The 16,179-nt window shown below is 31.3% G+C and overlaps 1 protein-coding gene across 3 annotated transcripts; it reads left to right on the top strand.

The window, feature by feature from the left end:
• The first annotated feature begins 5,098 nt into the window (after window positions 1-5,098).
• Window positions 5,099-15,373, top strand: LOC141666705 (heat shock 70 kDa protein 16-like). Of its 3 annotated transcripts, none has more exons than XM_074472858.1 (10): window positions 5,099-5,251; window positions 5,745-6,983; window positions 8,179-8,391; window positions 10,595-10,696; window positions 10,774-10,923; window positions 12,581-12,778; window positions 13,333-13,479; window positions 13,558-13,686; window positions 14,646-14,776; window positions 14,917-15,373. In XM_074472858.1, the coding sequence occupies exons 2-10, from the start codon at window positions 5,820-5,822 to the stop codon at window positions 15,014-15,016; spliced, it is 2,334 nt and encodes a 777-aa protein (XP_074328959.1). In that variant the 5' UTR covers window positions 5,099-5,251; window positions 5,745-5,819; the 3' UTR covers window positions 15,017-15,373. The 3 variants fall into 3 exon arrangements, with proteins under 3 accessions (XP_074328959.1, XP_074328960.1, XP_074328958.1); XM_074472859.1 differs by having other exon boundaries at window positions 5,125-5,251; window positions 5,751-6,983; window positions 10,595-10,690; XM_074472857.1 differs by having other exon boundaries at window positions 5,125-5,251; window positions 5,751-6,983.
• Window positions 15,374-16,179: the final 806 nt, after the last annotated feature.

The raw sequence follows: 16,179 nt of genomic DNA, 5'->3' as shown, positions 1-16,179 counted from the left end.
CCGGATGGATTCTAAAATCTGGATCATTCTCTAATTAAAGAGAATCTCGTTATCTTCGCGTGAGCTGTTGAATCGCCCAAATCCGATGTACGGAACTCAAGATACGGCCCAAACAATAAGTCTTGCTCGTGTAGCCCACTAAATCCGAATTTTCTTCTAATTTAGCGACAATCCTTTCCAATTTAGAATTTTTTGCCTCCTACAATAAAATATTATAAACTAATTAATAAATGTCCAATTAAATACAAAACATAATCAATATGGGAACAAATATCATCTAAAATATACACAAATATATATTCTATCGAGTCCTAGCATTGGTTTTTAATTCATTGTCTGTACTGCCCGTCTGAACTTCTGGTCAGAAGAGTGATAGGTCCAGTCCACATTTTTTTTTATATCCGTCGATCATTGATATATATATAATCTTACTCTAATAGAAACTAAATTAAAATACAAACTACAAACTACACCCCACCCTATTTAAATATACTCTCCCACACACAACTCCACCTAATTCCCTCTATTTTTAATTGAAATTTTCCAGCCAATTGGTGATCTATTTTTAAAATTTAACGTCACTATATTTTTTCTACATCCTCCAATAATCAGTATGAATACCATATTTTATATATTTCGGCGATAAATCACTAATTATGCCTACGAGAATCATTAAAATAATCTAGTTCCTGAAATAGTACTGATTTCAGCTTAGCGATTCGGGTAAGTTTAATTACTGATTTGTCGTCAAAATACAACAAATATGCTATGTAAATCGATGAGTGAGAGAAGTAGAAAAATACAGTGAAGTTATTTTTTAAAAAAAATTAATCGACTAACGGGAAAAGTCAAATTAAAAACGAAGGGGGAATATATACATGAATACAAAAAGCACATGGAGGAGAGAGAAGATAATTAAACAAATGATTATTATTGGTTTGTAGTTTGTATTCAAATATTATTTTGTATTTAAGCACTTCTATATATATGTTAGAAAATGTTATTTGCATAACAACTTTCTTATTTCATAACAAAAAGCTCTTGAAAAATATTAAGGCATGGGTAATTTGGTAATTTCACATGTTTTTCAATGAAAATAAAAAAGGCCCTGAAAATAATATTTTTCTATATATTTATCATTTTAATATTATTGACTGCCCAATTTCATAATTTGTAAAACTCCATTGTTCGGAAATAAAATTGTAATGTGTTGTTTATGTACGGATATGGATAGTCAATACTCAATACTCAACTTAAACTTGTTGGAATTTTTTGACTTAATTTCGTCATTGACCAAAAAAAAATTGATCTGATGGTAAAAACTATAAACAATATTTATAGCCAAAATTGTCGGAGTTACAAAATATTTTAACTTACTACATTTCAACATGTCATTACCTCAAATTGATAGAGTCAACGAATTTAGCTAAAAGTGAAAGATATCACAAAGATCGTAATTGAATAATTAACCTCATGCTCCCACATAAAAGTTAACATGCTAAATACAGTAAAAATTTGTGATGTAATTAGCAATTACACATTAACCCCTTCCAATATTAAATAATATCATAACTTATTAATGGAGTTTGATTTAATCAATATGTGTAAGTTAGTGTAAACATCTAGGTTATTTAATGCCACTATATTATTAATTGTTCTTAAACAAATAATTTTTTTATGTAATAACTTATTTAATATAATTTGTTATTATTTTTAACTTTTTAATCTTAATTCTTTACTAATCATGCTATTTAAGTGTACATATAATGTGATAACATATTTAACATAACTTGTTATTATTTTTAACTTTTTAATTTTAATTCTTCTAAATTAAAAATTTTAGAAAATTTAATAATTTATTTAATATACTAGAATTTCAAACAATCACCTTCAAATCATTAATAAAAAATTAAATATATATAATTGTTTAAAATTACAAAATATTATTTAACCGCATATCAACTTCCAATTCTCGATTCTAACTTTCAAAGATGTCTCCCATGTACAAAAGCTTCACGAACTTAAATCAAAATTCATAAATCTCTGGAACACAACAATTATCCACCAGGGTAACCTGAAAAATATTATTTGTAACGTAAATAATTAATATAGTGTAATGAGTTAATAATTAAAGTATGACAACTATAGATAATAATAAGTACATATCGGAATAATAATTAAAGTATAACAATTGTAGATAATAATAAATACATATCGGAATAAAATTATTATATATATATTTTAAAGTCAATGAGTTTATTTGGACTTGTAATGCCTTCGGAGGTCAAATATGTCAAAGTACCAACAACTAATGTCATATTATAAATAGTTGCAATCACCGAATAGACATCCAATATTCACAAAAAAATTCACAAATGTTTACCGCGTCGACCATTTTTCATCCAGTAATCTAAACGCCCTTAAATAAAATATTATTATATAAAAATATTAAAATACATATTTAAAGGTGAAACATGATTTGCTCATTTTATAAAGTGCATTATAAATTTTTTAACTAGTGTCAACCTAAAATAAACAAATTAACATTACAAAAAAAAGTTAACACAAAATAATTTTGAAAAAAGATGAAATTTTTTATTAAGAGTTTTTAGAAATGAGAATATAATAAAAAGTTTATGTTTTAAAATTCATACCACTACAACTAAGCCTAGCAGTACTAACACCTATTAGCAAAAAAAGATAAATTACAAACTATTTTTAAAAAAATATTCATACATAATTCAAAACTGCTCATTTTATAAAATGCAAATCTTTTAACTAGTGTCAACCTAAAGTAAACAAATTACCATTACAAAAAAAAAAATAACATAAAATAACTTTGAAAAAAATAAAAAATTTTATAAACAACTTTTAGAAAAGAAAAGATAAAACAAAAATTTATATTTTAAACTTTATATCACTGCAAGTAACCTTACCAGTACTAACACCTGTTAACAAAATAAAGATAAAAATATATTTATACTTAATTCAAAGTAATAACTTTTCTTCAAAATAATCTTCATATTTAATTCATAACAATGTATTAATTAGGGGAATAAAATTCTTTCAAAAATATATAGAATAAAATATAATTCATTAAAAAATTATTTTTGAAAATTTATGAGTATATACATTATATATCAACATGTAATTTTTTTTATTTTAACCTAGATGTATTACTGCCATCACTAAAAAATTTATTTTACAAGAATAATTATATTATTCGAATACATGTATGCCTAATATAAATGACCTAGAGCCCCATGCACACGTGAAAGATACTTAAAGATGTAAAAACGTGGGTAAATAACATGCAAATAGAAAAAAAAAATTAAATACATATTGTTCACATATGGTCATATATGGCAAAAAAAGTTAGAAAAAAATTATGAGAAAAAGGATTCAATTACCTTATATTTAAGGATATGAAATTTTTTAACTCAAGTTACCCCGTACATTTGTTATTCACTCACTAGATTATATATACTAATGAAAGTATAATAAGAAAATTTAAAAAGTTTTATTCTTAAGCTGATGAAAAAAATTAGGAGTCACTCACTCACTTTATATAAAATGAAAGATGAGTTGATAAGTCATTTATTTACTCATTCACTTGTATTTATATAAAATGAAGTTGAGTTGATAAGTCATTTATTTACTGCATACATGCATGTGTAAATGTTTAATGTGTTATCTATTTATCAGGGGCGGAACCAGAAATCTAATATGGGGGCCAAAATAAATAAAAGTAGAAAACATACCGATTTATTTGAGATGTGCACGCCTTTCTTTGATCAAATAAAAAGAATCAATGATCTCCTCGGCAGAAATGGTCTCCGCAATCTCCTTTTCAATATACACTATCAAATAATCCCTAAGAAATTCATCTTCCATTCGATTGCGAAGACTTGTTTTCACAATTTTCATAGCAGAAAAAGCTCGTTCAGATGTTGCAGTAGATGCTGGAAGAGTCAAGACAAGCCTTAATAGTCTATCAACTAATGGATACATGTCAGCTTTTCCCGTGGTTACCAATCCATGACATAAATCACCAAGAGTAGACATATTCTTCAAATCTGGATGAACCGGAACATCTAACCCATGTAATGCTCGACAAAGTAGATCAGTAATAGCCATTATCTCCTTAACCACATGTAAAATAAACACAATTTCATAAGACATTAACATTTTAATAACACTTAAAGCATCACATCGTTGATAAAAAGTTGTCCCTTGAGCAGCAACGTCAATTAAAACCGAGCGAGTAGCACCATACATTCTTATCAAACTACATATAGCAGTGAAATGTGAACTCCATCTAGTATCTCCGGCACGTTGTAATGTTCCAATTTGATTGAGACCTTTACCTGTTTAAATCTATTCTATTTCCTTTAAATGTTCAATTTCAGCAATTTGATTAGCTTGCAACTCATCATGCCGCTTAGAAGAACTAGTAACCGCATTGATAATAAAGACCATATTTTGAAAGAAAGTGTGAACTAGTAATCGCATTGTATGTATAGTGTGTATTGGGGGTTTTGAGACCGGAGCAGAACAACTGAACAAATATGTTCTGTTTTTAGACTTTAATTTTAAGCATCTTTTTTTTTGTTTCAAATTGTACAATCTTTATCTTATATGTTTATTTATTAATTATTAAGATTAATGAACAAATTCCATGATTTCCATCTAATCAATATTATTTTGAATGAAATAATTAACAAAATCAATAAAATTTTGTATAATCAATTCTCAATTTCAATTTTTTTTTAAATCTAGGGGGACCAAAAAAATTTTTGATAGTAAATTTTAAAATTTTATACTAAAATTTGGGGGTAATTCCGCAGTTGGCGGGGACCGAAGGGAGCCCGGTCCCCCCGGTTCCTCCCTTGCTATTTATTATGTTAACATGTTATCAACTCTCCATAAAAAATAAGTGAAAGATATTATTGTAATTTCTAATTAAGTATGAAACATTTTTTTACTATATTTTACACCACCCAAAGTTAAATATACAGTGGTCTCTACTCTTGATAAAGTTTCATTAATATGTTTTTAATTAAAATAAAAAAACATAATTAGTGTTCGAGAAAGATAATCATTAATATGTTTTTAATTAAAATAAAAAAAACATAATTAGTGATCGAGAAAGATATTTGAAAGTGGCATTCATTGGAGACGTTTCAATTTTTTGAGTTCTCGGCTTTTGGCACCTCCCATTTTCTAGGGTTTATTAAAGTCATCTTCTCAGGTACGTTTCAACTTTCAATTCATTCTCAGCCGCAACTAACATTGTATGTATATATGTGTGTATTATATCTTTTGTTTTGTTTAGTATGATCTAATCTGCTTTGGTTTAAGCAATTCAATTAGCTTTTTACATTTTAGTTTAATGATTATGCTATTAATTGGTTTTTTAACTAAATTGTGTGAGTTGAGCGTGCTTATTTTGATTGCTACTTAGTTGTTTATCAAGCAACATTTGAATTGTAATATGTAGGTTATATAATAGAGATGAGTGTGGTAGGGTTTTATATCGAGAATGTGAATTGCGTAATTCCTGTTTTTACTCCGACACACACAGTCGCAATCTATCCATATATGTATCTTGTTTTTTGTTTAGTGTTATTTTATCGGTTTAATTCTAAGCAATTCGATTAGCCTTTTTCAATTTTGCTACAGTTATGATTTTTTTTTATCATTTATTGAGTTCCTTGAGCTAAATATTTATTCTGATGACTAAGTTTTAGGTGCTAGATTGTTTACCAAGAAACACTTGGTTTATACTTGTGATCTCGGTATACAAGGATTAAACAGAAATGAGTGTTATTGGATTAGATATCGGGAATGAGAATTGTGTTATCGGCGTTGCTAAGCAACGTGGCATTGATGTTTTGTTGAATGAGGAATCTAATAGGGAAACACCGGCTGTGGTGTCTTTTGGTGAGAAGCAAAGGTTCTTAGGTTTGGCGGGAGCTGCTTCTGCGACAATGAACCCTAAATCGACTATTTCTCAGGTTAAGAGAATGATTGGTGTGAAATTTAGGGAGTTAGAGGAGGATCTTAGGTTGTTGCCTTTTGGGACTAGTGAGGGTCCCGATGGTGGAATTCTGATTCATGTACAGTACTTGAATGAGAAACATAGTTTTACCCCTGTTCAGATACTGGCAATGCTGTTTGCGCATTTAAAGCAAATGTCGGAGAAAAGTCTTGAGATGCCTATATCGGATTGTGTTATTGGGATACCTTCGTATTTCACAGATTTGCAAAGGCGTGCATATTTGGATGCAGCAGGGATTGCCGGATTGAATCCGTTAAGGTTGATGCATGACTGTACTGCTATTGCTCTGGGTTATGGTATATACAGGACTGATTTCCCCAGCAAAGGCCCTAGCAATGTTGTTTTTGTTGATATTGGTCATTGCGATACTCAGGTTACTGTTGCAGCTTTTAGACCTGGACATATGAAGATATTGTCTCATTCTTTTGATAAAGATCTGGGAGGGCGAAATTTTGATGAGGTTTTGTTCAAGCATTTTGCTACAGAGTTTAAAGAGCACTATAATATAGATGTTTACTCAAATACTAGGGCTGCTGTAAGGCTGAGGGTGGCATGTGAGAAACTAAAAAAAGTATTGAGTGCAAATCCAGAAGCTCCGCTTAATATTGAATGCCTGATGGATGAAAAAGACGTCAAGGGGTTCATAAAGAGAGAGGATTTTGAGAAGCTCTCTTCAGACTTGTTCAAAAGGATTAGCTATCCTTGTCACAAGGCTTTGCTTGACTCTTGTCTGTCTGTGGATAAGATTCATTCTGTGGAGCTCATCGGTTCTGGATCTAGGATACCAGCTGTTAAGAAGATCTTAGCTTCTATATTTAAAACAGAACCTAGGCGGACTCTTAATGCAAGTGAGTGTGTGGCTCGTGGCTGTGCCCTTCAGTGTGCAATGCTTAGTCCAATATACCGTGTTAAAGAGTATGAGGTTCGTTTTACTTGCTACAGTTCTTTATTATAAAAAAATTATTCCTGTTGCATGTGCATGCTATATATTTTGTATAAGCAACTATTTTAAGCTCTGATTAATTAATTTTGGCATGTGCCAGTTTTACCAATGCCTGAAGTTTTTAGGGCCCTACCCTTCATGTCTAATTTTGGATCAATTTTACCAGAAACAGTAAAACTGCAATCTACCCTTTAAAGGATACACCTAATGACCTTAACCCAGTCTTCAGTTTTCCTTTTTTTTAATTGATACTGACTAATTAAGTAATCAACTCAGATATAGGATAGCTTTCATTTGATTGGCTATCAGCCTCGTTCAACTGTGCTCGTCTGGGCCTATTGCCATCCAATATATAAGCATTGTACTATTTTGGATGGAGTGGTGTGTCTAGTGTCTCTGATACACACTGTCTTAGTTTGTAGCACACCTTTGTCAAATTAAAGTAAGTCAACTTATAATTTGTAATGATTAAAAAAACATAGATAAAGATTCAACTTCAACATAGCCTTACAATCTCTTGGAACACAGCATGATAGAACTTGGGCTTTGTATGTTTTGCAATTATAGTTCTGAAATAAATTCATTCTTAATAATCATAACTGATCACAAAATTTGCTTTTTAATTGCTTGGGATTGTAGTTTAAAACTTTAAACATTTTTATACAATCTATTCATTTTGGGTTGATTAGGTTCAGCTTAATAATTGTCTTTTTTATTTGGTTTTTCTGAACTTTATATTAGAGACAATATTTGTGGAACATTTTTCGTCAGAAAAAGGTGGTTAATGAATTGGTGTACTAGTATCTTTTCCTCAACTAGCGTCATGTCTATAAAAACTGAAATCATTGCAGTGCACATGATTTTTTTATACATTTGATGCATGTCTATCTTATATAGCTGTAATATTGACATGCAACTGTCACTAATAGTCCCGGAATCAAACTACGGATTGTTGCTTGACATGACAAAGTTACTAAATTCTGAATCTCAAGTCTTTTGATGTAGATTGTAATTACTGTGATGGAACTCGTTCCTTCACCTAAAGATTTATGGAGCTAGATTTGATAACAGGGTCAAACGTTTTTTTTTTAACTTAACTGAGAAATTATGAACAAATTGACAGTTCTCTTGTATTTTTGAAGTTTACAGATTATATTTGTCTCGTGACAAACAGGTCCAAGACTCATTTCCATTCTCTATAGGAATTTCGTCAGATGAAGGTCCAATCAACACTTTGTCAAATGGGATTCTGTTCCCAAAAGGCCATCTATTTCCAAGTGTTAAGATCCTTCGACTGCATAGAAGTAATACATTCCATATGGAGGCCTTTTACGCCAATCAAAATGAATTGCCTTCTGGTTTATCACCCAAAATCAGCAATTTTACTGTATGTGTCCCGTTAATTCCTCTTTTATCATTTCTCAAACTTAAAAAAAATTATCTTATGGTTTGAATGCTTGAGTTTTTCTAAAATATGGAAGTGAGTTTTTTTTGCAATAATCAAACTTTAGTCACTTAGCATGGTGAGTTAAGCTGGTTTTAATTCCAAATTGTGATCTCAACATTATCTAATTGTAATTTACACTTTAATAGCGGTTGGGGGAAAATCTGGGAGTACTTGACATCTGAAATAAAGCAGGACAATGTTTGTAATAATAGGGAAGCATATAATGACTGAAAGCTGAAATAGGATACTCAAATTAATTTTTTAAGTACCTCAATCGAAATGCATATCCAGATAATGGGTAGGAAGATGGTTATATTTAAAACATAAAAAGAAGTTCATATTAATATGGTATTGTTTTATTAACCATAGTCCTATGTAGTATGTACAAGTGAATTCATTATATGCTATATATTTTACATCTGTTATATATATGGAAGAACTTATTTTATTAACCTAGTGTACTATAAAGATTATATTAAATATGTCCTTTACAAGTAGCTAACCATTAGTACTTGTTCCAGTAGTCTCTTTGTCCATTATACATGCGACTTTATGTATATTTTGTTTTAGGAATATCATTGAGAAACTTGGTGGTCGTCGTAGTTGGTGGACATTTATGCAATGTTCGAGAATGAAGTGGAAAATCTAACTGTTCGGTGTGAATATCACATAAAAATAAAGAAATATGTAAATAATTTAGTGATTTGCATAATTGCATCAACCAATTTTTAATTAAAAAATATACAATTAATCTCTACTATTAACATTATAATAGAAAATAATATCGTTATAAAATCAATAAGCTATAACATAGATTTACATAAAAAAATCATTCTACACTAATACTTTGACATGATCTTCACATTCGTACGATTAGAATGTTAAAAAATGATTATTGAATAACATTATAAGCCGCGCTAATAGAAACCATATCTATTCTGACCTTTAGATGTTTTTTTTTCCTTGGTATTATATTATGATTTGGTCTAACAATAATTCAAGTTATTGAATATTTGATTATTTCTCTAAATCTGAAGTTAATGCTAATAATGTAGAATTGACATTTTAAATACTGTATTTATGATAATTGATATAAACTAAATATATTCCGATTTTTGTATTTCTAGATGTATTACATTATTTATCAATTTTGGACCTCACAACAAAATAAATAGGCAAATTGGAATGAGTTGATAACTAAAAAATTGAAAGCATATTAAAGGTTGTTAGATAAATAAAAATATGGCATAATATTATATATATATATAATATATATATATATATATTTATACAGATTATAGGAGAAATATAGTATGTCTAAAAAACGAGAATTTTATTATGAGTAAAATTTTAAAATAGGGTTGACAAAACATGATGAACCAAGTTATAAAAATGATGTATTGAGTCAAACGTTTAGTTTTAATAGATTTCCACATAGAAGATGAATGGAAATTAAGATAGTATATAAGAAAATTGGGTCATGGCATTCTTGATGTTAACATATAGAAACACATAACAACATTAAAAAAGGAAGCTGGTTATGGATTGTAAATGTTGGTAGTAAAATTAAAGTTGATAAAGCGATGTTTGTTTATCCGAGAGCTTGCGCTTTCATTCCCTGGAGTCACAACATTAACATTGATTGAGTTTTACTAATCCTAAATATGCCACTTTGCTGGTTGCTTGTTGGGTTATAACTAGAAGGGATAATGGTTTTACACATGTAGTCTTCCTCAACGAGCCTTGTTAGCCTGCGTGAACGTTTTTCCTTTGGAGTGTGTGTAACTAAAGATTATTGCCTTGACTTAGGTAATGTACATCCACTAGGGTCTGGTTTGTAATTGAGTTGAAGTATTATAATTTGTTTCATGATCACAATATAGTGTGCATTCTATGTTTACCTTTGTTAAATATAGTTGCATCCCTGGTATTCATCATTTCTATAGGATTTGTCACCTAGATTTACACATTTTTTTAACAGTGGGAGATTTTTAATGTACAACCAGGGGAAGAACAAAGAAATACCAAAAAAATGTAATCCACCTTCCGCGTATAGGAATTATATATGTTATACTCTGTATTCTTTTTTATATTTTTTTATTTATTGTATCTGAAACTGAGGTTCTGTTATATGATTTTGTAGATTGGTCCATTCCAAGTTTCTGATACAGAAAAAGTTAAGGTTAAAGTCAAAGTTCAGCTAGACCTCCATGGCATTGTTAAGATAGAGTCAGCTTCTGTAAGTGTAGGTTATGTTCTGTCTATGGGGCTCCTTATCTTTGTTGATAACAAATTTTGAATGAAATTTCATGGCTCCTTCAGCTTATAGAAAGTTGCTGGGATAATTCTAGTGCAAGGAGTAAGGCTCATTCGACTTCAGAACACAGAGAAGGTGACAATCATGTGGCATCTGATGTGGCAAACGGTGCAAGTGATTCTAACAATGACTCCAACCTCTCAACAAAGCGCACTGTATGTTTTTTTTGCTTAAAGTTCATTTTTTTTCATGTCATTTCGTCAGGTTTAGGTTTGCCAATGGACATATTATTGTTACCAACTCCATGAAATTAAATGGGAATGACACGAAAAGTCTTTTCCAAAAACTAGCAGGACAGGAAACACACTTCAGAGTTCAGAGTAAATGAGACCTAAAATTTATGTCTGCGTGACTAGTGCTTATCCTATATGGCAACCCTGGGTCTGTAAAACTTCATTAATGAAGCGATGGCCTACAGAGGCCATCTTCTTGACTATGTAGTTGTTGGAAATAATAATTCAAAATTATTTGAATTGTTTTTTGGATTAATTTTGATGAGGTTTTTAGAAATAGTGTTTGGGTAATTATTAGATAATGTATTATTTGAAATTCTAGATTAGATGTTAGTGGGAGATGTTAGTGGGATAAGGTTAGCTATTTGTTAGGTGTTTTTGTTAAATGTGTAGCCTATATAAAGAAGGCTTACATAGTATTTTAATGTATGGCATTTGATAATAAAATTAAGTTTTGTTTTAGAGTACTTTTTAGTTTACTTTTTATTAATTATCATTTATTCATAAAAATCTAACATGGTATCCGAGCTATGTTCAATTGAGTAATTGGGCGTCAAAAATTGCTGCGACTAAATGAAGAAATGGAAGACAATAGATGGTAGTGCTGCTAGAGATTCATGAAGAATGTGTCTCAAGGCGTAAAAAAAAATACATATTTGTTTTGAGTTATTGGTGATTATGTGTGGAGAGAAGGGCTCCAATGGTGATGGGAAATACATCACTGGTCAATAGGAGACAAGTGCTCCTTGAAAAAAGTGGAGAGAAGAGCTCCAATGGTGATGGGAAGTACATCACTGGTCAATAGGAGACAAGTGCTTGAAGAAAAGTGGAGAGAAGGGCTCCAATGGTGATGAGAAGTACATCACTGGTCAATAGGAAAAAAGTGCTACTTGAAAAAATTGTGAAGAGAAGTAATCAACAATGGTGGTGGTGATGACAAGTACATCACAGGGAAGAAAAATTTTGAATTAAAAGGGAGTGTTGTAAATAATAATTCAAAATTATTTGAATTGTTTTTTGGATTAATTTTGATGAAGTTTTTAGAAATAGTGTTTGAATAATTATTAGATAATGTATTATTTGAAATTATAGATTAGATGTTAGTGGGAGATGTTAGTGGGATAAGGTTAGCTATTTGTTAGGTGTTTTTGTTAAATATGTAGCCTATATAAAGAAGGCTTACATAGTATTTTAATGTATGGCATCTGATAATAAAATTAAGTTTTGTTTTAGAGTACTTTTTAGTTTACTTTTTATCAGTTATCATTTATTCATAAAAATCTAAGAGTAGTGGCATGTTGGACTGTTCTGATAAGTATTGCTTAGCTGTATCTGACGAATTGTCACTAAGAGTTCTCCATGAAAATGTTTTTGGACCTGAATTGCTTTGTTAGTTCAATTTGTTATATATATAATATTACTTTGTTATTTAACGCTGGGCTTTTTGTTGATAATACTTTTTGCATAATTAGTGGCATATGCATATTATATTGATGAGGTACACTTAAGTTTAAACCATGATAACTTTCTCAATGTTGAAATTTAATAAAATATAAAATAATACAATATATTTGTTCAGGCTGATGATATGAGAGAGGGAAAAAGTCGGAGGCTAAATATACCAGTTAGTGAGAGTGTCTATGGTGGAATGACGAGGGCTGAACTCTCAGATGCTCAACAGAAGGAACTCCAGCTGACCCAGCAAGACATAAAGATGGAGCAAACTCAGGAAAAGAAAAATTTGCTTGAGTCTTACGTCTATGAGACGCGTACTAAGGTATACTCTAGACAACACTTTGTCTTTGACTTTCATTTCAAGAATCAGTTTTTGGATTCTGATATTTCTGGAGTACCCTGCTTGGCCATCATTTTTTTAGATGTTTTTTTAAACATCTGAAAATCTGTTATTACCTGAAGTTATTAATGTAATTGGCTTGCTTAGAATTTGTTCCTGTGCACAAGGAAGAATTCTCTTCATCGTGTGCGATAATTTCTGTATCTTTTTAAAGGCTTTACCCGTCCCTATGAATTTGGAGTTGGTGATATATTAGGACACATCTTACGGGCTTGCAAGGAAAAGTTCATTCCAGTCTGATCTTAATCAACATGTGGTTGTCAACTTATAGTTGAAGATCTAATGACCTTGAAATCTTATTTTTCTTTTCAAAGCCGAGGAGTTTGAAAGTTATGTTTTTAGTGTCCCCCTAATCTTGACCTGGATAATTGACCAAAAGACTTGCTTAATGTGTATATGTGTAAATTTGTGTTTCATACTCTCTTCTTTTATGCAAGGATCTACTGAATGTGACTGTAATTGATGTTTATAAATAGCTTTTTAACACATACCGGAGCTTTGCCACTGAATCTGAGAGGGAGGGGATCTCTCAAAATTTGCAACAAACAGAGGATTGGCTGTATGAAGACGGAGATGATGAATCTGAAGTTGTCTATTCAGAGAAACTAGCACATCTGAAACAGGTCTGTCTTCAGTTTTTTGGATATATATATTCCCCCTCATTTGCAAGTGTTACCAGCCAATTATCTTTCTTTTACCAGCTAGTGGATCCGATTGAATGCCGATATAGAGATGAAGAGGCCCGACATCGAGCAGCGAGAAGGTTGTTAAATTGCATTGAAGGCTACCTGAAGACTGTAGGGTCACTTCCCTCCGATCAGAAAGATGCGGTATGGTTCTAGTTGATAACATTTATTGACAATAACTTTCAGAATAAAAAGTCTTCAGTTCCGTTTCTCGTACTCTTTGTTTTTACCCACATACCCGTTGTCGATTGGACATGACATGTGTGTGGGTACGAGATCTGTGTCGGATCCTTCATATGGAAACTGGAAGTGCTCACAACTTTTTTTTTTAAAAGTTAAGTGCATATCTACCATAGTATTATTTTGATTTTTGATATATATTTCACATATAAAATGATATGTTTTAAGGTTATATGCTGAATCCCCGAACCCATGTCCAATTTCAGATCCATATCCTTGTTACCTATTTTTTTTTAAAACTAAGAATATGACACATAGATCTACAGCTGGATCCGCACCCATATCCGAAGCCCTCACCCGAGTCCAGGTAACTCAGGTCTTGAGTGTTGCATGTGTAATTCATAGGATTGAGGTTTAATCGTGCTGGAGATATTTTGCAAGACATCTTCCAAATGCTTATAAAGATAAAGGACAAGCGAAAAATCTGCAAATGCGATTGGAGCCCGATAGATAATTTTGCAATGAAACCTTTGTGGATGACATTTCCGTGGCATATATTGAATTTTTATAGGATAAAACCGAACTTTTTTTGTGCGTGTGGCTTCACATAATTTGTATTTAGTCATATGTTTCACTATTCAGTCAAAAATGGACTGTCCTGCTACAAATGCAAATTTAAGCAAGAACTTTATTTATCTGTCTGAGTTTGAATTAAGACTTACCGAGTATCAATCCAGAATTATCTTTGCAGAACCTCCTAAGTGTATGATTTTTGATTAATTTTATATAAGAAAGTATGGGCTTTATAAAATGAAACAAAGTTTAAAATAGCACTTCACTGAAAGAAGTATTTAAGATCTACAACATGGAAATGATGTTGGTGTTGTGGCTGAATTAAAATTGATGTGAGTTATGTTTTGTAGGTTGTGGTTGAATGTAACAAGGCAGCAGAGTGGCTGTCGGTAAAGAACCAGCAGCAGGAGTCTATGCCCAAAAATGCTGATCCAGTTTTGTGGTCAAGTGAAATAGAGAAGAAAGCCAATACACTTGATGCGTATGTATCTTATATTACCAGCTTTTACAAAAATGTTGCATTATGCATTAGGAATACAATGTCAAAATTTTCTGTTGCAAAAATCTGGCTGATTACGCTTTTAGTAGTTATAATGATGTAATTTCCCTTTTGTAAATTAGGATGTGCAATCATATATTGAAGTCGAAGGCTTCAGCTACAGAGCCAGACGAAATAATGGATGATAGAAACGAAGAGGATGATAACATGTCAGTAGATTGATGTACATACATTCAGAGATGTGAAGCCACAGAAATATGCAAACTTAACACAAATTGGGCTACCAGTACCGTGCAGATCAACCCATGAAGATATGCTGTTTTGACTTGGCACATAAATTATACTTTGTTGATGTTATTAAAGGCTTGGTTGACATTATGATACCACGTGTTTGCATATAGAGTTAATTGCACTTTGCAACCCCCAACTTTCATTTAAGATGGTATACTTTGCAAAATACAGTTTGCAACTCTTAACTTTCAATATCAACTACAACATGCATTCCTTGCGGTTATAAAATTGAAATTGAGATGTTAATATTAATAATTAAAATTTCTTAATTAAAAATATTTATTTTAATACATTTTTTACATGAAAAAAATTATAGCTATTTTCTATTAGTAATACTCTAAATTAATCATAATGCTAAATACTTAAAATATATTTATTAAGCAAAATATATGTTTATATATATAATCATAAAGTTTCTAAATATATCTATATTTTAAAATTTTAAAAATTATACTGTGTAATATAATAGTTGACATTAATATTGTTTTTATAATTTGAAATTCTAAATTTTAGTTTAATTTAAAAATATATAAATTATTATTTAAATATTTTGCTGAATTTCAATTTTACCATCCACAATATAGATATTTTTAACAAAATGATTAAAGGGATGCATATTGTATTTGATGTCTAAAGTTAGGGGTTGCAAACTGTATTTTTGAAAGTAAGTATATAGTTTTTGATAGGGTATAAGAGACCCGGCTAGGATTCAACTTGGATCTAAAGAATACCAGGCTCGATCGATGGACCGAGACCCCCTCCCCCAGAACAGTCAAATGGAGAGACCAGGCCCGGGCCCATCCCATGACCCGGATCCGGATCCAACAGGGAGCCCAGACCTAATGCCCACCCGGATCCGGATCTGGACTCAGACCGCCGTGAGCGGGGTCCCAGCAAACACATGCACATCCTACAACCCGCCAAGGAGGGGTACGTGAGCACGTGACTATGACAACTATCAACAACCGACACTCCAGACAAGCACGACGCGTGTCAGAGGCCGTTAGGACACTCTGGAGGTGGTCCTCCCCTGGACGCGTGTAAGCAATCCGCCCAAGCCAGGCGTCCTCCGGTCCCAAGATCCAACGGCCCAG

Source organism: Apium graveolens, chromosome 6, assembly GCF_009905375.1.
Source record: "Apium graveolens cultivar Ventura chromosome 6, ASM990537v1, whole genome shotgun sequence".
Taxonomy (NCBI): domain Eukaryota; kingdom Viridiplantae; phylum Streptophyta; class Magnoliopsida; order Apiales; family Apiaceae; genus Apium; species Apium graveolens.
This window is presented reverse-complemented; position numbering and strand designations above follow the sequence as displayed.

What these genes read in the sequence shown, in the direction of transcription:
- LOC141666705 (XM_074472858.1), top strand. Translation starts at nt 5,820, where the DNA reads ATGAGTGTTATTGGATTAGATATCGGGAATGAGAATTGTGTTATCGGC. An exon ending in TAGAGTCAGCTTCTGTAAGT is followed by an intron (nt 10,697 to 10,773) that starts GTAGGTTATGTT and finishes TGGCTCCTTCAG; the next exon opens with CTTATAGAAAGTTGCTGGGA. An exon ending in CCTCCGATCAGAAAGATGCG is followed by an intron (nt 13,687 to 14,645) that starts GTATGGTTCTAG and finishes TATGTTTTGTAG; the next exon opens with GTTGTGGTTGAATGTAACAA.